Genomic DNA, 25777 nt, shown 5'->3' with positions numbered 1-25777 from the left:
GGCCCTCTGTTTTACAAAAGTTACCAATTGGACCCTGTATTTTGTTAAATGATAAAATGGACCTTGTATTTTCTAAAATAGTACATATAGGACCCTGAATTGATTTTTTGTCAAAATAATGTTTAATTATAATTCGATCTAAAAGTGCTATGACAAAACTGTCTACATTTATTGTATCTGTTCGTATTAAGCATTGTCTTCAAGTTGGTTATATTAAAAAAAAAAAAAGTTGTCAAAAATTAAGCTTAGGGTCCTATTTTTACTATTTTAGAAAATACCGGGTCCATTTTGTCATTTAACAAAACACAGGGTCCAATTTGTAACTTTTGCAAAACACAAGATCCAACATGGTATTTACCCTTTTTATAATTTAGAAGATTTTTTTTCAACAAAAGCAAAACTTTATAAAATCATAGTATGGAAGATGGAAACCTTATTTATCTTAAATATATATATTAAAAATGGATTTTTTTTTTATTATTTTTACATTTAAAATAGTTTTTTTTTACTTTTTTTTTTGTATATTTACAGAAATTCACATAGATACCAATAGAATAACTTAAATCACAATTAAAATCCATGTATATAGTAACTCACATAAAAATTACCGAATAAATAATCGAAATCGTAAATTTAAAAAATAATAAAAAATAATGTATAAAGTACCTCTTCTATTAAAAATTATAATTAATAACAAACTATAAATTAGTAGAAATTATTAAGTGAGTAGGTAGGACCAATTGAGCCAATAGTGAGACTTAATTGTGTGTCGTGTGGGCAACTCTTGGTCGGAACATTCTGCCAAAGCTAATTAATTAATAGGGTTATTTGCGGTAAAACCCCTTAAAGTAGGGAGGTTTTTACAACTAACCCCCAATTCTAAAATTTTTGTCGCAAAACTCCCTAAACTCAAGTTCTGTTAGCACTTAGCCCTTTCCGTCCATTTTTAGCTGTTAAATGCCATGGTGGAATGTCCACGTGTACACAGTGTACACGTGGCACAATTTTATTGGTCAATGTAAATAAATTTTTTAAAAAATAAAAAAATTAATTATTTTAAAAATAAAAAATAAAAAATATTTTTCATTACAAATTAAAAATTAAAAAATTAAAAAATTAAAAAAACAATTTTAAGAAAATTAAAATTAAAAAAAACCCTAATTCTTTTCTTTCTTCTTCTTCTTCTATCTGATGCACTCCTCTGCCTCCTCCTCCTCCTTCTTCTTCTTCTTCTTGCATCACCACCATCAACCTCAACAAAACCACAACTGCCCACCACCACCACCTCAACATTTTTTTTCAAATCCAAACACAATCAAAGAAACCTAAACACTAAATACCTGCCACAATCTAAGATTCAAATTTCACCAAAACAAACAAACCCAAATCAAATCCACAATAAAAAAATTTCAAATCCAAACACACTGACCTCTCCTCCGATCGAGCTCTGGGACATAGACCTGGTTCGCGGGGGACCGAGAGGGGACGTCGAAGGTGAAGTCGTTGCCGGAGATTCAATGGTGGACTGGACAGAGGTTAGAGAGAGGTCGACGACGACGACTTCGCGGCAGTAGCCTCTTTGATCCGGTGAAACACTCGTCGTACGAGGGTTAGGTCGGCGAGGGTTAGTGCTTTGGATGAGGACGGTGAGGTGTGGCTGCGCGGGCTTTGGATGAGGACGGTGAGGTGTGGTTGCGCGGACTGAATTTGTGAGAGGGAGTGTGTGTCCAGGGGAGGCGGGAGTGTGGGTGTGTCCAGGGAAGGCGGGAGTGTGGGTGTGTCCAGGGGAGGCGGGAGGCGGGACTGAATTTTTTTTAGGTTAGATTAGGGTTTCTTTTTTTTAGCAGAGAAGAAGAAGAAGAAGAAGAAGAAGAAGAAGAAGAAGAAGAAGGGAGTTAGGTTTTTTCTTTAAAATTGTATTTTTAATATTTTATTTTTTATTTTTAAAGAAAAATTAATTTTTTAATTTTTTACTTTTTTATTTTTAAAATAATTAATTTTTTTATTTTTTTAAATATTTATTTACATGGACCAATAAAATTGTGCCACGTGTACACTGTGTACATGTGGACATTCCACCATGGCATTTAACAGCTAAAAATGGACGGAAAGGGCTAAGTGCTAACAGAACTTGAGTTTAGGGAGTTTTGCGGCAAAAATTTTAGAATTGGGGGTTAGTTGTAAAAACCTCCCTACTTTAGGGGGTTTTACCGCAAATAACCCTAATTAATACTAACAATAAATTAAATATTATAAGATATACTTTTAAAATGTACCCTTAAAAGGGTGAAGGGTACACCGATTTATCTACATTTTAGAAAATATTTTAGTTTAATTTTTGTATAATTGTTTATATTATAGTTATTTAAGACATCTTGCAAAATTTTAAAAAATTCAGAAAAATTTAATACGCCAAAAACATTTTGTTGCACGTGAGACTTTTATTTTATATAGGTGTGAAATAAACTGTTTAAATTTTATTTTCGGCATATTAAATTTTTTAAATTTATCAAAATTTACAATGTAGACGACCATACAAAAAATAGATTAAAAAATATTAAAACATATAAAAGTACACCAATAAATTCATTTTGAAATGTGAATTGTAGAATTTTTTTAATACTATAATAATATATAAATAAGTATAATTATTATAAATAATTATAAATGAGGAAGAGAAGAGATTGGGTTGGTTCCTCCTAATGTTTGGTACGTACTTTCCTAGAGTCCACAACGAAAGTGCTTGTTAGTTCCACACCAACAACAATATATGATATTATTAAATTCATTACTTAATAGATTATGACGTTTTTATTTGTTGTTAAATAACTTCCAGTTATAATTAAATAATTTATTAAAAAAATTGGCGGTAATAAAATAATTACTATATTTTATATTTTTAAATTTTCGTAAGTATACCATATTGTTTACTATCAAATAAGTTACCAAATTAAGCTACTAAAGCTAGCTTAGTAGTGAGGGAAGGGTGGGAAAAAGAGAGGTCATGAGTTCGAACCTAAGACCTTAAAACTATTAAACTATTAACTGATTGTAAAATACTATTACGCTACACTCAAAAAAAAAAAAATACCAAATATTACTTTATAATTGTTCCCAAATTATCATATCTCTCCATCTAAAACAACAAACATAACATATTTCGAAAAATTGATACATAATTATTTCACACTCTAAAGTATTATCACTACTACAGAATTATATCCCTGAAAATATATTGTTAAATTATGGAGTTACATTCTTCAAATTATTACTCATATCTCTCAAAATTAAAACAGACAAACACATTTTCATAATTATAATAATTCAAAAAAAGAAAGAAATTAAAACAATATGTAAAAAAGTTGGAAAAACAATTATATTAAAAAAAATATATATTATTTCCAATTTGATTTCCTAGAAGTCATAATTTCACACACTCATAAGTCATATATATATAAACGAGTAGACTTTGGTGAGTCGGTGACCGTCTACAGCCAACCATATCAATGTTTTTTAGTACTTATTATTAGTCAAAAATTCTTTTTTAAGTCAATTTGTTTGCTATTAATTTATAAATATTCAACAATTTTTTTGCTATTAGACAAGAGTGTTACAAATTTCAAGACTTAATAATTAAAAAAATTATTTTAAATAAAAAATAATTGATTATTTATTTTTACATTTTAAAATAGTTTTTTTTTTTTTATTTTTACAAAATTTTACATAAAAATTTCTATTGCAACTAGCGTTGTAACTTAAATTACAACAAAAAATTATATAAAAATCTTTATTACAACTAGCGCTGCAACCACTTTAAAAACTCAAACTGTAAATTTAAAAAAAAAAAATTAAAATTCCCCTTACAAAAAATTAACTTTGCTAAAATTTTCTTACAATCCAAAAATATGTTATCATTGGTAAAATATATTGATTATAAGATTTACATATGAAAAAAGAATTATTAAAAAATAAGACTAAATCAATTATACATTGACTCATCTAATCAAATCAAGCCAATTAGATCCGGGTGCACTTAGAATGTATATATATAAAATAATATTATAGTATATATATTATATTGAATATCATCTAATCAATTATTATAGTGTATATATATATTAAACATTCTTTTGTGGCCGTTCAATGAATTTATTTTGCTTTGAGATACACATATATATTTATATTTTTACTAGATAGAAGTTACGTGACTTGTCACGTATACTAAGTTCTATTTAAGGTTATATATACCAAAAAAATATCATATGTAAATTTAAAGCTAGTCTGAAATCATAAGCAGACATATACATGTTCTTCCCTTCATGTGATACAAGGAAGATTATGAAACCGAAACTGAGAGTAAAATAATCCGCTGCAACAAGTTTAGGAACAACTCAAAAATAAAGATTATGTAAAACTCTTTCAAATTATTATGGTGAAGAATCACATAACACAAAAAACTAATGATGACAACTGGAGGAACTTTAAATAAGAATATTGCACTCATCAATGACCATAAACTTGTATAGCTAACTTTTATAATAGCTAATCATATATCATAAAACTATGCCTAAGTATCTCCTCTGTCATTAAAATCAAGCCAAAAAAAGTTTTTTATTTTCTAGACAAATTACAATTCAGATTCAACATGGATACAGTAAACACCTTAACAAAGATAGTACCAGTCTTTTATCTTGTAAGCTCTTTCTAGGCGCTCTTTCTTAACACGAGTCAAAACTTCTCCTATGTGTTCTGAAGCATCTTCCAAGTTTGTGACACGAACCTGACAATAAAGTATTAGCATAATCTCTCTCGTGATGTATTACATGACAAACATACAGCAATAAAATCTACGGAAGATTTATGTATATCCAATAAAGAAGAAGTATTAAGAAAAACAAAAACAGCAACTTACCACTCCCTTCAACACAATATCTGTTTCGGTGTCATGGTTGTTTTGATAAACAACCCCAGGACAATCAATTAAGAAAATCCTCTTTGTAAGTGTGATAGATTGCCATACTTTAGTTTCCCCAGGGATAGGAGCAACCTTGCAAACCTGTGATAAAATAAAACATAAATAAGTTAACCAATTAAGAAATAAACTACATAAATCACAATCCCATGACTATCGAAAATCAGAAGAAAAATATATATAAAGGAAAAAAAAAGTTTAAAGAGGCAACCGAGTATAATACTTCGAAGTACAGTCAAAGCATTACAAATATATTATTTACAAGGTTGAATATGTGCATCAAAACATCCGAACTCAATGTCAACACTACTCAACATCTCTCAAACAAAATATCATACATGTTTTTTTAACATCAAAAGTAAAGCTTAAAATCTATAATTAGAAAAAGCATGGACATACACATTAACACCTTAAAAGATGAATTTCCTTAATTGCAAGGAAAGGAACTGATACATCGTTTGATAACAAAAATAACCATGAAATATTTTCCAAGACCACAATAAATGTTTTCATTTTATATATTTTTAAAAATAAGAAGTAATAAATGTTATTATATAAAGAACACAAGAACCATATATGGTCCAACATATTTAGTTCTTTTAGGACACTATTTGACATTCAATGTAGGATTGAACCAGAAGCATCAAAAAAGATCAAGATTATTACAGTTTTTGTTCGCAATGTGTTGATAACTGATGACTTCCCAACATTGAAATATCCCACAAATCCCACAGAAATTGCTTGCTTGTCACTCTTCAAGCAAGCAAATTGTCTCAAAACTGAGAGAAGAGAACCCTTCAAAAACAAAATTAAAACTAAAATTAGGTGACGATAATATGAATTGATCAAATCAAGCCACAGTTAACATAGTATATTGTATTTAATAAAATTATTAATATACAGATATACTAATAAAATAAGAAATTGGAAATCCACATTAAGAAAATCTAACCTTCGCCCACATAGATAGTGACCTAAACTCGTTCAAAAACCATCCCAATTTCTTCTGAGTTTCGGCTGAAGAATGTGTGAGCCGGTGAGGTGAGTGTATGAAGTGTCTGAGGCTCTCGTCACTGGATCTCTTAGGGTTTTGCGCCCTCAGCTCAATGTCGTCCTTGCCGTGGCTCGATTCCTTTCAAAATGCCCAGATTTTGTCGATCTCCGTCCTAAAGCAGTGCAAGAAAGTTAGGAGTGGACTGCAAACCCATCAAAGAAAACTATATAAGATGCAAGAAAGTTCATTCTTACAATAACGAATTTTTAATACGAAATCAAATTGAATAAAAAGCAAAAATTAAGAGGGGTTTAATAACAGCACTTTTTACATCCTTACACCATATATGTAAACTTGAAATATGGGAGAATTCAGTGTCAAAAAGATATTGAACGACATTTCAATATCGATTTAGGTAAGAGAATTCACTTTGGGGGTAATTACCCAAATTAAAAATCAAGCAAATGACCAAAAACCATATCCTAAACAACAAACCATGAAAAGAAAAGCCATACCGAAACAACAAAATATATAATGGAGATGTTATGAAACAACGAGAAGATCAAAGAAAATAGGTGAGGCGCGAATACAGGTCCATAGTAATATGAGTTTGGGTTTGAGGTTGAAGAATGACGATGATTGGAAGCCATTGTATCTGTAGCAGCGTCTCTTCATAACAGAGTTGGTTTGTTTAATGTTTTGCTGCTGCGATTAGGGTTTTTAGAATTGGAAAGTGAGTGAGAGAGGGCTGAGTGATGAGAGATTCTTTTACGGATTAATTGAAATGAGTAATTAAATAATATTTTAAAGTAATAGAAATCTAATTTTTTTTAATTTAAAAAAAAGATTGTTTAATTTTTTGGGTTTAATTATTGGGTTTATTTGTTAACGGGAGATCAAACCTATCGTTAAATTTAACAGAATATTCTTTTATTTTTAAGGTATATTCTGTTAAACCAAGAAACCAAGAAATGCCGTTAGATAGGCACTTTTAATATATAAAGATATATTAAAAAGTCTGAGAATATATGGGTCTAAAATAAAATAGATTAGGATTCGAATTGATAATATTGTATAATATATTATACACTTAATTAATTATGTTATGAATATTTGTTGTTTTTTTTTTTGAATTAAACGTTTATATATTACAATGCATAACTTGGGACTCGAACCCAAAACCTCCAATACACACATTCTCCTATGGCCACTTAAGCTAACTTCAAGTGGTTTATGAATATTTGTTGTTAATGATAAACTTAATTTTACTTAAATGAAAGCCTGATAAAAAATTTTATGTTTTATTTTGAGCCTCCGAAAAGTGTGAGTTATAGGCACGGATCTAGCCCGCCTATACTTAAGATCGGCCATGTATATATTAGGTATTAATAAGTTTGCTAGAACTGTATTAGAGTTGCTATTAATTACCTAATTATTAATTTCAATAATACTAATTAAATTTAATTTTTACCATTTAATTATATTTTTTAAATATATAAATTTGATTTAATTTTAAATTTATTTATAAAAAATGTTGTCGAGTGAATTTCGCAACACCAAAATATATTATTTAATTAATATAAAAGAGAATTTTCAGAGAAACGACAAGTGCGAGTATTCGACCTAGAATGGCGAGTACTCGACTCGGAATGCGAGAACAAAAAACAAAGCTGGAAAATATCAATAAGACAAAGAATTATAGTGGTTCAGTCAGATTGTGTTCTGCTTAGTCCACTGTAGCAAAGGATTCGTAGGTGCCATTTCATGGTGGATCACCCCTTTATATTCAAAGCAGGCGTCCAATCGGTTACATAAGGATCACATTCATTGTTAATCCATTATTTACATATTGAATTGCAATAATTGAACCCAAACAACGTTAACATTAATAAATGGGTGACAATTACTGAGTCCATCAACGTATGCGTCTTCCGCACCCACGAGTTGATTGTTCATGTTCCGTTGTTGAGCTCGCAGGGTTATCATTACGTTTGGACTGTCTGAGTCCTTAAGCAATCGCCTCCCGTAGACATCGCATATCGAGCTGATAGAACCTAGACACGTGAGTCTATATCAGTTTACCAAGGCTATTGGGTCGTTGGGACCAAATCGCACCATAGAGGGTTGATCTCTATGCTTTCACAGAAGTATAGAGAGGATACTCGCATATGTCCCGACACATGCGAGTTGGATCCATTCTCTTATCCTTCATAACGCGAATTACAGTTACGCGATCCGACTTTGGTCGTACTCGCAAGATCTCGCTGGCTTTATCCCGGCGAGGTTCAAACTTCGAGGAGTCTCTCATGGACAATTCAGCTTTCATTGGAAATCTGAATATACGTGTCCTTTAAATAGGAGTCTTGTCTCGAGTTTTTAGGTGAGAGAAATCTCACCATAACAAAAAATATCTAAATATTTTTATTAAACAATAAAATAAGTAAATAAATTTAAACATTTTAAATAATATAACTAACATAATCTATCTTTGTTGGGTAAGTAAGGTTGGCGGTTACCGCTGTACCAGGACTCCCTTGTGGGCCGGATATATACGGCTCGATAACTGTTCATTCTTGGAGGCCGAGTTGGGTGGCAATCCGAACTTTATATGGCGCAGTGTCTTTGAGTCACAAATGCTGCTTAGAGATGGTGCTCGTAGGAGAATAGGACCTGGTTCATCTACTCAGGTGCTTAACACACCTTGGCTTTTGTCTGAGGCTAACCCGTGTGTGGTTTCTAATCATCCGGCACTGACCAATTGTAAAGTGTCTCAACTCATGAAGCCAGATAGTAGACAATGTGACTTGGAGCTTATTGAGGACTTGTTTGATTCCCGTGATGTTGAGCTCATCAAACATGTGCCTTTGAGTGTTAATCTTGCGAGTGATAGTTGGTTTTGGAACAAGGATCCAACTGGTATTTTCACTGTCAAAAGTTCCTATAATCACCTACAGTCGGTCAATGGTAGTTGGAACTCCTCTATGGAGGATGATGTTTGGAAGATGTTGTGGAAGATTAAAGCCCCTCCTAAGGGTTTACATTTTTGTTTGGAAAGCTCTTTCGGGTTGTTTGCCTACACGTACTCAACTTTATAGTAAACATGTTCTGGTAGATTTACATTGTGTGTTGTGCAACTATGGGGACGAGTCAATTTTTCATGTTTTGGTTCAATGCTCCTTTGCTCATTCATGTTGGCTCCGATTTGCATCAGGTGTTGGCCATTTAGCAGCAAACAATTTTTTTGACTGATTTATGGAAGTGTTGGCAATAGGCAATATGGGGTTGGTGGAAGAAGCTGTCATGGTTGGTTGGGCAATTTGGAAGGCTCGGAATGATATGCTTTGGAATGGTAGAAGCTGTAGTGCTGCTGATATTGTTTGGCTGCCTCGTACCACTTTTCAACAATGGACGTGTGCTCAGTCTAAGCGGCTAGGCTCGATTTCCCTGGCTTCCAATCACACTGACACAAGAGAATACTAGTCCAAACCGGCTGCTGGACAGTTAAAAATTAATGTGGATGGGGTAGTTTTTGAAGACACAAATGAGATAGGTACGGGTTTTGTAGCACGCGACTGTGATGGTCGAGTAATTGAGGTGCTTTCAACTATTTCTTCTGTCAACTGCCGACCCGAAATTGCAGAAATTCTAAGTGTCAAAGAAGCACTTAGTTGGATAAAGAAGAATAACAAGTCAAATGTCATTTTAGAGACGGACTGCATTTTAGTTGTTCAAGCTATTCTTAGTTCGGCATCTATGCCTTCTATTTTTGGTTTATTTGTTAAAGATTGTCAATTTATTTTATCTTCTTTAAGTAATGTTTCTATTGATCATGTTAAACGGTCTGCTAACAGAGTCGCGCACTGCATGGCACGTGGTGCTTGTTATTGGTCAGATCGTCTCTTTTCTGAGAGTGATATTCCCCTTGCTCTTCAAGCCTATGTATTAGCAGATGTTTCTGTCTAATAAAAATGATTTTCATTCAAAACAATAATAATATAACTAATAAATAAATTTATTATAAAGTATAATTAATTAAATTAATGCCTAATTCAAATTTAGATTAAAATTTATAAAAAAAATAATTATTTAATTTCATCGATATTTTTAAATTAAATTTTTTTTTTTTTTTGAACAAGAAGAAATCTTTTTATTCAAAACAAGCAAAAACAAACAAGAGAAAACAAACCCAGCAGACCGAGACACAGCCCCTCACAACCAGCTATTAATTACATTTAAAATATAGTTATCCATCTTCCCTTTTCCCCCATTACAACCCAAAAGACATCTAGACTTTATACTTTCTTTGATCTCTTTACTCAAAGCACAAACAGACTTACAATTCAACTCAAAAACACACCTGTTTCTGTTTGTCCAAACCGTGTATAAAGTTGCCAAAATAACAGTATTAATAATCTTTTCCTGCAAGCTTTTGGCTGTCTTGGAGAACCATCTGTTCAAGTCAACTGGCCACTCAAATTGGCCACACCAATTGTTGATCTCACCAGTCAGTTTTCGGGTAAAGCAGCAGTGCACAAACAGGTGCTGGTGCGATTCATTAACCTGACAGCAGACCGGGCATAAAGGGGAAGAAATTGGCAAGAATCGGCTGAGGTTATCCCTGGTTAGCAGTTGATTGTTCACGATTTGCCAACCTATGAAACGATGCTTGGGAAGGACCATTCTATTCCAGATGTTTCTTGCATAATCAACCTTTGCAAGCTTGAATATAAGAGAGATAAAAAAGTTTAGCGTTGAATTTACCTCTTTTGACAGCAGCCAAGACATTGGATTCATTGACAGTTGAGCGAAGACGGAGGATTTTTTTGAAGTACCAGCTCGCGTCTTGTTTGAATTCAACTGTCCAGAAGCTCAACCCTCTCAGATAAACCGCATCAATCCACCGAACCCAAAGATTGTCTTGTTTGCTCGAAATTGCCCAAATATGCTTTGCCATAAGAGCTATGTTCCAAACCTTCCCTTCTCTGAAGCCAAGCCCTCCTGAGTTCTTGGGGAGGCAAACTTTCCTCCAAGAAGGAATGTGAAAGTTGCTTCTGGTCCCTTTAAATTAAATTTAAGTATTTAAAATTATTTCTTTTCAAATAAATAAATAATTAATTAATTAATTTAACAAAATTATTTTAACGAAACAAAATGTTAAACTAATAATTTTTATTAAATAACTACATTAATTATTATAATTAATAAAGATATATGCAATGTAATACTGTATATATATATATAGAAGATGATCATATACTATCATATGTAAATATATAGATAAACTTGAAATGGTCTAATTATCATTAATAGGTTTGAGCTTCGTGTGTGAACCTTTGTTTTGTCATTGAACATGTATTTTTATATATAAAAATAAAAATTATAAAGACCATATATATAAATATAAATATATATATAGGGACACGATTTTGTCCCGTGATGTACTTTCACGGAATGTATTCTGTGGTACATTAGATGGGTCTCGGGGTACATTAAATGAGTATCAGGGTACGTTTCTACTTTTTAACTTTAATTACCCCTAAATCAATCTCAGCCGTCAGATCAAATAAGTCCTTCATCTGACGGCTGTCGTACATCACGGAATGCATTCCGTGAAAGTACAATCACGGGACAAAATCATATCCCTATATATATATAAACATCATAGCATAATTGAAAATGAAAGTATATTATTAATATATGTATAAAAATGATTGGCAATCTTCTTAACAAGACATTATATAATTCTTGCCGAATTTTTCTTTTTTGACTTTTAAAATACCTTTACATACATTTCTATATATGAGATATAGTTTGTCCATTGAATTTTTCTTCTTCTTTTTTTTTTTTCTTTCTTATTTCAAAATTTTTGAGATAACATTCTCACAAAAGATCATTACTAATACACTCCTCTCTCTCTCTCATAAATTGAAAAGCATTGCTATTAGGTAAATAATACTATTAATGTCTAACACTACTACGAGATAATATTATAATTAGTAATAATTAGTAATTTTTAATATGTACTAATTATTAAAATTAGATACGTAACACCTTGTACTTAATTTAACTAATGACAATATTTAACACACTTCGTATATAATATACAAGGACAAACCTAAATTGTCACTACAAAATTATTTACATTTAGTGACAACAAAATTTGTGACTAAAAGTAAAAAAATTGTGATTAATTATAAATTATCACCTATGTTATGATTAAAAGGTCCGTGACTAAAAATATTAGTCACAAAAATTACAATTTATTGTGACTAAAACTAAATTAATGATAATTTGTATCTAAATATTATGTTTTAGTCACAAGTAACATTTTGTTGTGACTAATAAAAGTCATATTTAGTCACAAAAAGTTTACGTTATAACTAAAAAATCACCATTAATTTTTTTTTTTATAGTGTGCAACCAAAAGAGGGCCACCATAGTCGTCCCTCTTCACAATTTATTTACTTTTTTTTAATGAAATTATACTTAATATCATATTTTTTAAATTATGAAAAACAAAAACTATGCATTTTTGTGCTCCCATGCCCCCTTTAATTATTATTATTATTATTATTATTATTATTGCATTTTGACCTCTTAAATTAATGGAGCTGCTACTTCTGTAGATGCTAAACACCGCTAATGCTCTTTATTAGCATATTTCTCAAAATGGGTCAATAGATTATGATCCATTCTATTTTCCACCCCATATGAAAGTAGGTTGCCCTTTCTTCAAGCTCATCTATTTCTCCCCTAAAGTCAATGAGTTCATCATAAATATGTCAACAAAAGAATGATTGTAGCAAAATAAGACCATTTAATTTATACTAATTGATTCTCAATCTCTTCTTGATTTTTCCATATGTTGATAGAGACAATAATGATACCATGAAAGCTTTTTAACTTTATATTAATATATATTATTATTGTTAACATGGCCTAATTAGCTTTAACCATATAGCTCTTGACAAAACAAAAAACATTGACTATATAGCACATATATTGCTAGCAAGCTATATACAATTATATTTTATCTATTGATCATGAGCAATAAATAAGAGATCCACTTATTATTTGCCACACTTGGATTCTAGGTGAATGCATGTCAACATTTTGTTTTGGAATGATTTTAGTAATTTGGTATAATGCTACTGCTAGTCTTATTTAGTGACATGGTAGATAAAACATACATGTTTTGTCCAGTCAATTTTTGAGTTAGTTTTTTTTAGTTAACTAACTTGGGTATCCCTTATTTTGAGTTATGCCTATATAAGATTTTGTATAGTACTGCTTCTTTAGGTGACGATTTATAAATAAATTTATATGATTATTACGTTTATAATGAGCGAGTAAGATTGCTAAAAAGATATGTATTTGATCACATATTTTTCAAGTGATTTTATTTGTAAGATACAAGATATTATTGTTGATGAGCTCAAATCTTGTATTAATGAAGATCGAATAAAACTTTATTCTTCTATTATTGAAGATCGAATAAAATTTTATTTCTCTATTATTGAAGATCGAATGAAGCTTGGCCAAAGGGCAGTTCCTCCCAAGTATTAATCACCATAAAAAAGGTGATGAACCTCGTTAAACCTCTATTTCATTTAGGTATTAGTGACACATGCAACCCATATTTGCTTAGAATTATAATAGAGTTGTTATTACCTAATTATTAATTTAAATAATAATAATAAAATTAAGTATAATACAATTTAATTATATTTTTAAATATATAATATTTAATCTAATTTTAAATTTATATATAAAAAAATACCAAACTAATTTTATGGAACAATAAAATAAGTAAATAACTCTAGATATTTTAAATAATAACTAATAAATTTATTATAAAGTATCATTAATTAATTAATTAATTAATGTGTAATTCAAATTTAAATTAAAATTTATATAAAAATAATAATTATCTAATTTTTTTATACTTTTAAATTAAATTTAAATATTTAACTATTTTTTTAAATTAATTAATTTAATAGTGTTAGTTTTAACTGTTAACTTAAAAAAAACTTTTAATTAATAATTTTCGTTCAATACCCATATTTAATATAAGAGAGATCATATAAATACTACAATGATCGAATATTTAATTTAATCTAATTATTTAATAAAATTGAATAAAATTGGATAGGTCCTTAAATTTAACAATTTCAATAATTGAGGAGAAATTTTTAACCACTTAAAAATTTTGAGAGCGTGATTCGATATACATATATGTCAAAGTTTGGGTGACAAAAATCAACCAATTTATAATTGGGTAAATACTATTTTAGATCTCGTGTTTTACAAAAGTTACTGTTTGGACCATCTATTTGTTAAATGACAAAATAGACCATGTATATTTTCCAAAATGGTAAAAATTGGACCGTGAACTTAATTTTTGACAATTTTTTTTTAATATAAGCAACTTAAAGACAATTCCTAACACGACTAGATACAGAGAATGTAAACAGTTTTGTCATAACACCTTTAGATCGAATTATTATTAAATTTTATTTTGATAAAAATCAGTTGAAGGTCCTATTACTATTTTGGGAAATACAAGGTCCATTTTGTCATTTAACAAAACAGAAGGTCCAATTCGTAAATTTTACAAAACACAAAGTCAAAATAGTATTTATTCTAAAGATATAATTGCTCAATCTAAATTAGATTTACCATATCTACATATGCATGCATCGATCAATGTATCACATTCATATAAATATATATATGTATATGCTTACTTCATAAATAACTTATTATATAGATTTGCATGGAGTGCTTCGATTAGAAGTAAAAAATATCATATAAATTATAATGATCATCACGGACTTACATTGTATATATATGATACTTTTTAAAACTAACATATATGCATATATGATATAATTTATATAGTGATACAGATTTTGCTGCTGTTTAAGGATGAACAGCTGACATAGATTAACTGATTAAGACTTTTATTATTATTTTTTTATTATTATTTTTAGCAACGAGAAGAAAAGAAAAAAAATAAAGAAGTGAATCCAAGACTTTAATTTTTTTTATTGTAATTAATTAAATTGAAGTCATATATATATATAGCTTATTAAGTACATGCATAAGTTAGGTAATGGGTCATATTCTTAGGGCTGTGCTCTCTTATCACCATATCCTTATAAATATTTGCTCTATTTATAATAATAACTATATCTATATGTATATATATATATATCAATTAAGTTATGGATAAAGAAACATTACTTATAATTAAGCTACACATTCTATTTTTGTGGAACAATCCCTTTCCAATATCATCAACTTTAATCATTTAATAAGATTTACCTATGCCTTGTCTCTCAAAGAGAATCATATAATTCAAACTAGATATATAATGTATGAAAATTTTTCAATGCACCTTTTTTTTAAAGGGATCTACTGATGTATTTTTATTTGTTTTGGTATTCGAATTAATTTTTTAGTCAAATTTTTCTTATGGTTATGTATGTTGTAGTTATTTAAGACTTCTTATAAAATTTTAAAAAATTTTAAAAAATTTAACACGTTAAAATTAGTGTTTGAACATTATTTTTTATACTATAAATTATTCCAAATTTCTCACAATTTTTGTAGAATATCTTATATAACTATAACGTACACAAATGTGAAAAAAATTTGGACTAAAAAATTCTTTTAGATAACGAAACAGATAAAAGATGTATCAGTACATCTATTTTAAAAGAGTACATTATAGAAACACTCATGTGTATAATTTTTTTTTTATGAAAGAGCAAGCTTTTTTTATTACTCCAAAAACAACTTTACAAACAAATAGCACCTTCAATTAATACCTATGAAAATAACCACTATACAAGTAATATTTTCTCTTCTTCTCTCTTTTTTTTTTTACAACTTGAAGAAGCAGTTTGTGTCTATAACATTAGTTTTCTTAGGCCAAAAATAAGTAATTCTACCTTTAGTTTTGATCTTGTTTATGATCAAAGATTCTTTGACTTTACCCGAATTCTACACTATTTCATTTCTAGCGCGCCAATTCTAATACACTAAAGTTGTCATTGCAGTCACATATACTTATTTATATGAAACTTGCTATATTTGATTTTTCCAATCCAACGAATAAGCTTGTTCAAATTACTCGATCCAGCCCTCCAAGAGAGCCATTTTTCACCTGTTGGAGACAACTAAGGGGCAAGGAACATTGGAAGAAAATATTATCAGCCGATTCATTGTGTGTGTTGCAGAAAACACAATTTGCATCAGGCACCATGTGAAATTCAGCAACCTTTCTTGCAGTTTTGTATTGCAATCCACAACACAAAACTATATTGAGTGATCTTTCCCATACTTCATTGCTCTATCGGATTTTGTTTTGGTTTGGACATAACAACTTATAGCCTTGAGAGATTTGATATTTAATCTCTGAGAACTATTGTAAGTTAGCCACATTGTTGAGATGATCTTTAACAGCTATCAATCTCTGCTAACACCAACTTCCATGCAAAGGTGGTTTATAAGACCATCAATCTTCGTCTTTGATATACACACTATGTACCCAAAGTACTTATAGATTTTCTTTCTTGTTAGCAATTGTCCAAACATACTTAAAGAGTATTGTAATATTCCATTCTATTATCCTCTTAAAAAAAACTAATATAATTAAAAACTAATATAATTAAAGATATATATTTTATATAAAATAAAAATTATTAAAATTGATTATATATAAAAAAAAAAAAAAAAAAAAAAAATCGGAGTACATGTACAAATAAAACTTCCCATATATATATTCAAGTTTTTTTCCATTAAAGATACATATTCAATTTGTTAATCAATAAAAATATACATCATAAAGTGAAACATGAGAGCGTTGACGAAATTAACCAACAAATATTTATAGAAGAATATTGAAATAAAAATTAGTGATGAAGATAGGCCAAAATTAAAACAATAGTAAATATTTCATAAATAATAATAAAAAATATTGTAAGGGTAGGAAATATATTAAGAATTATTTATATGGAATTTTAAAAATTCTTAAAATACAAAAAAAAAAAAGTTACAAAAATATGAGAGTCATATTTGTAATGAAATATTTATTTCTCCACGAACAAAATTTACAAATTTAATAATATAAAAATATATATATTTTGTAATTATAATTTATAAATTTGTAAGTATAACTTACAAACTAAATAAAATGTTATAGAATTGTTATACAAACTGTTTTGTGTTTTTTTTTGTAAATTTTTCAAAATGTAGAATGGTTTTAATATTATATATATATATAAAGAATATTAATTATTTATATTAATTTATTACGAGATATAAGCATATATAGATATATTGTTAGGGACAAAGCTCCAACAGACAATAATAAAGTCAAGTAAGAAAACGTTAGGTGTTTGTTGAAAGGTAACAACACAATTAACCACATTTTTGTGTTATAATAATAAGGTGTAATTCTATTATCATCATCAATATTAATTAATATATATATAGGATATATTAGAATGAATATTATTAAAAGTGAAAAGGGTAGTGAAGTGATAGTAATAATAATGATTTTCTCTTGTGTATATATAATCTTTGAATTGGATAAGACAAGACCTATTAGCTACTAATTTATTCTCTATAGCTCTTAGTTATATATAAATCCTTTTTGGACTTTTAACCTAAAAACATATAGACTCTACTCTTTAATTCACATCATTGCTCTCCACAATTTTCATATGCAAAATATATCCTTCAAATAATTAGATTTCTCCCATATATGTATGTGGATGCAAAATATACACTAGTATAATTTAGGGCCTATCTAATTGAAGTATAATTGGTACTTGTTTGTAAGTAGGAACAAAAGGATCATAAAATAATATATCTCATTGATTATTAAAGTAAAAATAATATATAAGGTTCAACAGACCAAAGTATATAGGATGCCTAAATTGGAGTTACCTTTATGGCGCGTTTACTAAACTGTAATTGGAATCAGAATAATCAATGGGAGAAATGTATCGGTTTAAAATAGAAAATAATCGGAATCAATATTTTATTATGCTGTTTACTAAACTGTCCGGAAAGAAAATCAGAATCATATAATTTTGTTTACATAACTAGAAAAGGCAATCGGAATGCTTTAATTTGACAAAATTGCCATTATTAGAATATGTAATTATTTTTTTGTTTATAGATTTTTAAAGGGCATATTTGTCTTTTTTATTTTTAATTAATAAAATTAAAATTAGAATAAATTAAGCTAGGAAAGGGAAAGGTATTCCCTATAAAAATGGGGGGAGAACCTTTCCCTTTGTTTTCTCCCAAATTTGTGTGGGTCCCACTACTTTCTCTCTTTCCAAAATTTAGTAAACAATGGTATAAGAATCAATACCATACCATTCATTCTCATTCCCTTTAAGTAAACATGCCATTAATGTAATAGTATTTTTTTTAAAAAAATTGTGGATTCAATCTTAAAAAAAATTGTCAAGTCACTTAGTATTATTATATGTTAGTGTGCGTATCATTACTCCAATATTAATAGCTATACCTAGGAGTTAGAATATGGTCTCGGTCTTTAAACCAAGGTCGAGTATGTACTAATTACATTGAGCATTGTTATTAGGCACCAGTGGTGCCTAGTACCTTTGCGACATGTCGCGTTGCGATTGGCTACCGATACTTCCTAAAAACTATTATATTAAATTATATGGGACCTGATACTTAGTTGTACCAATAGCGATATTGACACATAGGAAGGTGCTAGGCACCACTGGTGCCCTTTAGCATTTCTCAATTACATTATTGGTATTATTTGTTTCCGAGTTAGTAGTAGTTGTTGTTGTTCTTTAGCTTTCTTTTTGGTGAAGATGTTCGATATTTTTTTTTTTAAAAAAAAAGTTATATTAAGAATGTGTTGTGTATGTTAGCCAAAATCTAGTTGATGTTGTTTGTGATAAGAAATAGAGTAAATACTATTTTGGTCTCTGTGTTTTGTAAAAATTATCGATTGGACCTTGTGTTTTGTTAAATGACAAAATAGACCCTGTAGTTTTTAAAATAGTAAAAATAGGATCCTGAGCTTACTTTTTGACAATTTTGTTTTTCTTTAATATATAATCAACTTGAAAATAATTCCTAATACGAACAGATACAGAAAATGTAAACAATTTTATCATAACACTTTTAGATCTGATTATAATTAAATTTTATTTTGATAAAAAATCAATTCAGGGTCCTATTTGTACTATTTTAGAAAATACAAGGTCTATTTTGTCATTTAATAAAACAGAGAGTTCAATTGATAACTTTTGCAAAATACAGAGTCTAAAATCGTATTTACCCTAAAAAATACATGTATTTTTTATTTGGTTTTATTATTGCATTTTGCATTATGCTTATGAACAGTTTGAGAAATGTGTTACTAACTTTTGTTAATCGGTCTGCAAACCTAATAACTTAGTTAGAGCTACTTGTTTATACTCAAATCGTAATTATTGTGAGGGGTTTGTTCTGACTTATTTGCAAGTTATTCTTATAGCTAATTTACAGTAATAAATACTCTTATTTCTTTTTTTTAAAAAAAAAAAAAAAAGAATGTGTTGTTATCGATCATTAATATAATATAGATTAATATAATCAAATTTTATAAAATTGGGCAGTTTTCAAATTCAAAGGGAGATCATATATTATGTGTAATGTATATAATAAATTTAATTAAAAATAATAGAATTAGTACTAGACTAGTAGTAATAGACTAATAGTTCCTAGGCTAAATTATTTATTTTGTTTTTTTGTTCACTTTTGAGACTTTAATGTAGGGTCAATAATTACCACTTGAAGAACATCCATGATTTGTTAGCTCATTTTCAAGGGTTGGAGTTGTGAATTTATTCATCTAAATAATTATGAAAGCTAATTAATAATAGAGATTGAAAAAAATAAAAATAAATAAACAAGACAAAGAGAAGAGAAGAATAAAAAGAATATAAAGGACATTATTATAAGGTTTTGAATTTTGATGAAGATAGTGGATTTGAGAATATTGGGAGATGAGTACAAAATATTAATTAATTATTCTTTTTTTTTAAAAAAAAAAAATACTACTTCTCATGAGATAAAATTAAACTTAAATATATTAACTATAAATATAATATACTATGAGCAATATTGTTTATGAAAGGATATTAATGGGACTTATAAAGTTTCTATTGTGTAATTTGTTTGTATTATGCAAATTCTCTTATTAAAATCACTGAAATGCAAAAGTAGCTTTATTTATTTATTTTATATGGAGATATTCATTTGATTTGATTATAGTTTTCTTAATTTTATTTTTAGTTGTTAATTATCTTTTTCTCTTGTTTTTTTTTAACTAAAATTTGGAATTTTTATATTTATTTTCAAAATATGATATTTTACAATAAAGATGTTAAAATAAGGAAGAACCACTATTTAACTCGATGGGTACCATCTCAATTTATTATTATTGTGAAGAAAAAAAATATTCATTGTGCTTAATTTCTCTTAAAAGTGAAAATAACATTGATTTTTTTTTTATTTATTTATTATTGTGGAAATTTCACTATACATTGAATGTATGGTTTTACATAATTAGTTTTTCAAATGTGAAGCTTTCTTTTTTTTGGAAATGGTTGTAAAATTTGAAGCTTAATTGCTTAATTGTCATATTAAAAATAAGTAATACTTTTCCTTTTTTTAATCAAAGTCTTCTAAGTTTTCTAGGCCCATTACTGTTGTTTAAGGGCCCAATGTACGGTGGGTTTTTAGTTTGGATTTTTCAAAAGATTATGGCGTGTTTGACCAAAAAGCCCAAGCCCAAAATCCAATCAAAACGATTAACTACTAAATTTGAAATGGGATATGTGTGTAACCAATCATCCAATGAGGCATTACTTTGTTCAATATGGTAACCAAACTTGGATCATAGACCATAAAAACATGGACAACTTACAAAAATACTATAAAATGTGAAAATTTTGCAAAAATAATGTAACACTGAGATTTTTACATTTTTATTGTATCAACTTTACAAAAATATTGTATTTAAAGTTTTAAAATTACGAAAATACCAGTAAAATAAAAAAACAACTCAAAAACAATTAAAAAAACAACCCTATAACAACTTAACAAATAACTATAAAACAAAAATATAATTACAAAACAAGAAAAATGACAAAGCATTGACCTAATTGCTCTAAGTGTGTAATGCATTACTCTAAGTGTGGGGATTTAGGTATGGCTCGGTTAGTTTTCGAAGAAGAAGAATGTTGTTCCGTGGACATCGATGATAGCTTGACTTGTTATGCATGGTTATGGTGTTGAAGCTATATATAGAGCTCTTTCATAAGATGGAAGATTCTGGAATTAAGGCTGATGGGTTAGCTAGTTTCATTTGGGTTTTGTATGCTTGTAGTAGTCATGCCGGTTTGATTGAAGAAGGGTGTAGATATTTCTTGATCGATGATGAGAGATTTCGATATAGAACCTACTATTGAACATTATGGTTGTATGGTAATTGATCTTTATGCATGAGAGAGCTGGTAAGTTTGGTTGTGATATGCCAATTTCACCGAATGACATCATTTGGAGGACTTTTTAAGGGGCATGGTAATTCGATCTTGATAATTCTAGAGGTGGTGAATGGTGATCATGTTCTTATTTTGTCGAATGTATGTATATGCCAAATGGGAAGATGTTGCTTCGGTTAGAAGAAGAGGAGAGAAGGAAGATTCAGTGATGAGTAGGCATAGTGAGAAACTAGCTAGGTGTAGCTTTTGGGATGTATAGCTCGATTAAGACAAGGAAATGTTGTTACTACGAATTGTGAAGAATTTGTAGAGATTGTCATGTTGTGATGATGAAGCTTATTTCTAAGGTTTATGGATTGGAAATAGTGGTCAGAGATAGAAGCCGATTCGTCGAAACCAACTGTTGACACTGCCAAGAACATTATGAAAGTGTCCATGATTAAACAGATTCAGAGATTCTTTTGAAGAAGCCAATTTTGATAGAGTATAGTTAAATCTGTTATTTGTTCACTGATAAAATAATAATAATAATAATTTTTATTTTTATGTTTTATAAATTTAATTAGATAATAATACTGTAATTGTATTTAAATATTACGTACTAAATTTTTGCAAAAAAAAGATATATATTTTAAATTTTACAATAAGGGTTAGCGTTAAAAAAATAAAAAGATAATTTGGAAAAGAATAAGTTAAAATTTATAAAGGTAATTTGATTAGGATTAGAAAATTTAAAATCTATAATAATACTATTTTGATTAGGATTAGATATAGTGATTCGTACTTGTGTTTATATATATTATATTACATTACATTTTTATTAAATAAAAGTGAAGAAATATTAGTAACATTAGTAATATTAGATAAGAGATTGAGAGAAATAAAATTTAGAAAATTTCAACATGGATAAATATGAAGAAGGAGATTTAGAAGAGAGTTTGCATTCTTCTCCATATTGGATTAGGGGTTCGATGCTTGGAAAAGGTGGATTTGGTTCTGTTTACATGGCGAGAATGGTTAAGGAACCATCGCCATTGTATGGAACTACGCTTGTTCGTGGCTTTCATCCAATTATGGCTGTCAAAACTTCACGTCTTGCAAAGGGTGAAGAATTAGAAAATGAGAAAAAATTTATTGAATATTTTGATGATTGCCCTTATATTATTAAGTGTTTTGGTCATGACACTACTCTTAATATAATTGATGGTGGAGAAGAAGTATTTTATAATGTCTTCTTGGAATACGCTGTCGGGGGGACATTGTTTGATTTCATCTTAAATTCTCCTCTTTATAATGAATCTAAACAAGTTAAACAGTTCCTTCAACAAATTCTGAAAGGCGTTGATTATATTCATGAGAAGGGATTTGTACACTGTGATTTGAAACCTGAGAACGTATTATTAGTGAAAGAAATAAGAGAAGAAAACTTTTTCTTTATGGCTAGAATTTCTGATTTTGGATTGGCAAAGATGGTTGATGACTCGACGACTCGTGTTAGAGGTACTAAAGCATATTTAGCTCCTGAGTGTCGAGGTGAAAACCGAATTCAAGGACAGTTTTCAGACATTTGGGCAATTGGTGTCATGGTTTTATTCATGCTAACCAAAGACCTAAAGTGGAATAAAAATCTATACTACTGTATCTCCAACGAAGCTATCGATTTTATATTGAAATGCACAAATCTTAATCCTTCTAAAAGACCATCAGCAAAGATACTTCTCAACCATCCATTTATAACAAATATGTAAACAAAAAATTCAGACATAATTTCTTTTTAAAGGAATTTTATATATTTTAATAATTGAATTTATTATGTTTTTTTTTAGTGTAATCATGTTTCTTCACAATACAATATTTAATTTTTATTTTCATAAAATCTGTTTAAAGACTAAACTGTGTTAATTAACATTTAATTAAAGTCAATAATGTCATTTTTCTAATGTAGTATAAAAACATATATATTAATAATTAGCAAAATATTAATATGTTATATTCCTTTTAAAAAATTGATTGAGATCACAATTTGGGCTTAAGACCCATTTTGATCTGGGCCAGCCCAATTGATAGACACGCGGCCCATAACCTCATAGCCCAACTCAATTAGGTTGGGAATATCTTTGGGTAAGTTGAAAAATACCCCTTTAATTAAATAATTAATCAAATTTACCTCTAATTTTATATCTAATTGAAACATACCTCTTTTCATATGTATTGTACCCAAAATACACTGACAGAAGAGAGTCACGTGGAGAGTATCTTAAAGTGACAGAGGCGAAATTGGTACAATATTTAAAAAAAGAGGTAAAAATGATAGACTTTAAAAAAGAGGATAAAAATAAAAGAGGACAATAAAAAAAGGTATAGAGTGTAATTTTCTCAATATCTTTTTATTTTTCTTTTTATAAAGAAATTTAAAATAAAAATTAAAAAAAATAGAATGTGTAACAAAAAAAATCAAAAAGAATTTTTGTTAAGATGTATATTTGAATTTATGATTTATAAATTTATATTTATTTTTTTAGAAAAAAAAAGATACTGACATTATGATTTTTATTTAAATATTACATATTAAATTTTTGCATAAAAAAATATATATTTTCTAAATTTTAAAATAAGGATTAATTTAAAACTGTTATTAAAAGTACAATTTATAACTGCTATTAAAGAATAATTATTTACATCTTCAATTTAATTTTTATATTGGGATTATTTCACAAATACACAAAAACAACAAAAAAAAATTACAAAAATACGATTTAACGGAATTTTAAATATTTTTACGATTTTTTTGATTTTATTTACCGAAAATACGGTCTTTTTATGTTGTTTTCTTGTTAATTTGTTGTTGATTTTTTGTTATTTGAATGTTATTTTTTGTTGTTGTTTTGATGTTATTTTCATGTTACTTTTACGTAATTTTTTTGTTATTTTCGTGTTGTTTTTATGAAAAACCGTAAAAATATATATATAAAAAAAAATCTTTAAACGTAAAAGTGTAATTTTTTTTACAAAAAATAATAACTTATGTAATTATCCCTTTTATATTTACAAGTTAAGAACAAACTATATTTGTCACTCAATCATGGCTATATTTTTATTCAAAACTGCTATCAAAACTACAATTTGAACAATTACTGTTGGCCCTCAGTTAAAATGGGTTATAGACAAAAAAAAAAAGGTCCTTACTATAAAGATAAATGGTATTTTAAAAATTATTAAAAAAATATTTATATTTTTTAAAAGTTATTTTTTTTATTTGGACCCCTAAAATGAGGGGGCCCTAGGTGCAGGCCTAGCCCGCCTATACTTAGGGTCGGCCCTGTACTTACTCATAATCATCAATAAGAAAAAGACTAAATCCAAGTATTTTTCTTAATCTTCTTTTACCATCTCACATCTCATTTTCTCTGTATCATTCCACCTACCATTAGCTGCATAGATATTGTGAAGCAGAAGGTGCGGAGTTTTGAGGATCCCATTCAAGCAGTTTTGTACCGATTTTTTCTACAACTAAAACATTTCCATGGATGCTGCAACCACCTAAAAAAGCCTTAAGTGTGCTTGTGGAAGGTTTAAAAGGAAGCCCTTCAACGATTTTGTAAGCCTCAAACAAGTTACTCGTTCTAGCTAAGAGGTCCACCAAGCAAGCGTAGTGCTCAGCTTAGGGCAATATCCCGTGCTATGCCATTGAGTTGAAGACTCCGCAACCTTCTTCGGCTAAGCCAAAGTGGCTACAGGCCGATAAGATTGTTGAATTCGTGACCCCGTTTGTTTTTATCCCTGAAAATTCCATCTTTGTGAAAAGATCGAGTGCTGATTTACCATTGCCATGTAATCCATACCCGTTGATCATCACACTTCAAGAAACACTGTCTTTTCCCTTTAACTGATTGAATAGCTTTCTTGCCATTGAAATGTTTCCACTTTTTGCATACAAATCTATAAGGGCGTTGGTGATAGTCACTTTTTTGTTGAATGTGTTGGTGATAGTCACTTCTTTGTTGAATCCCTTGCATATTGTGTAAGCGATTATAGAATTGGCGAGCTTTAGGCTGTTTAGATGAACACAAGTGTAAATTAGGCTCAATATGGTTAGATTGTCGGGTTCCAATCCCATCTTAAGCAACTCGAAGAAGAATTTGATAGCCTTTTTGGTGTTTTGTGTTTGTACATGAGCAGATATGATAGTGTTTCAAAGTGAAATATCTTCCTTTTCGCCCATTTGAAATAGCAAGAGGCACAACCGAAGATCGTTGAATC

At 28.8% G+C, this 25777-nt stretch overlaps 2 protein-coding genes across 4 annotated transcripts; one reads left to right on the top strand and one right to left on the bottom strand.

The window, feature by feature from the left end:
- Nucleotides 1–4626: 4626 nt before the first annotated feature.
- Nucleotides 4627–6746, bottom strand: LOC133032656 (nuclear/nucleolar GTPase 2-like). 3 transcript variants are annotated; one of them, XM_061106752.1, is made up of 5 exons: nucleotides 6482–6746; nucleotides 5925–6168; nucleotides 5639–5767; nucleotides 4913–5056; nucleotides 4627–4780 (listed from the first exon to the last, which is right to left on the bottom strand). In XM_061106752.1, exons 2-5 carry the CDS (start codon nucleotides 5934–5936, stop codon nucleotides 4664–4666), a joined length of 402 nt encoding a protein of 133 aa, XP_060962735.1. In that variant the 5' UTR covers nucleotides 5937–6168; nucleotides 6482–6746; the 3' UTR covers nucleotides 4627–4663. The 3 variants fall into 3 exon arrangements, with proteins under 3 accessions (XP_060962735.1, XP_060962737.1, XP_060962736.1); XM_061106754.1 differs by having other exon boundaries at nucleotides 5925–6138; XM_061106753.1 differs by lacking the exon at nucleotides 6482–6746 and having other exon boundaries at nucleotides 5925–6464.
- A 15673-nt stretch (nucleotides 6747–22419) lies between these two features.
- On the top strand, nucleotides 22420–23265 carry LOC115718883 (mitogen-activated protein kinase kinase kinase 20-like). The gene has a single exon (XM_030647693.2). The coding sequence runs from the start codon at nucleotides 22420–22422 to the stop codon at nucleotides 23263–23265; it is 846 nt and encodes a 281-aa protein (XP_030503553.2).
- Nucleotides 23266–25777: the final 2512 nt, after the last annotated feature.

This window comes from Cannabis sativa, chromosome X, assembly GCF_029168945.1.
Source record: "Cannabis sativa cultivar Pink pepper isolate KNU-18-1 chromosome X, ASM2916894v1, whole genome shotgun sequence".
Taxonomy (NCBI): Eukaryota; Viridiplantae; Streptophyta; class Magnoliopsida; order Rosales; family Cannabaceae; genus Cannabis; species Cannabis sativa.
Note: the sequence above shows the minus strand (reverse complement) of the source record. Positions and strands in the feature narration are given on the sequence as shown.

What these genes read in the sequence shown, in the direction of transcription:
- LOC133032656 (XM_061106752.1), bottom strand. An exon ending in ACACATTGCGAACAAAAACT is followed by an intron (nt 5,057 to 5,638) that starts GTAATAATCTTG and finishes ATTTTATCACAG; the next exon opens with GTTTGCAAGGTTGCTCCTAT. An exon ending in ATATTGTGTTGAAGGGAGTG is followed by an intron (nt 4,781 to 4,912) that starts GTAAGTTGCTGT and finishes CTTTATTGTCAG; the next exon opens with GTTCGTGTCACAAACTTGGA.
- LOC115718883 (XM_030647693.2), top strand. Translation starts at nt 22,420, where the DNA reads ATGGATAAATATGAAGAAGGAGATTTAGAAGAGAGTTTGCATTCTTCT.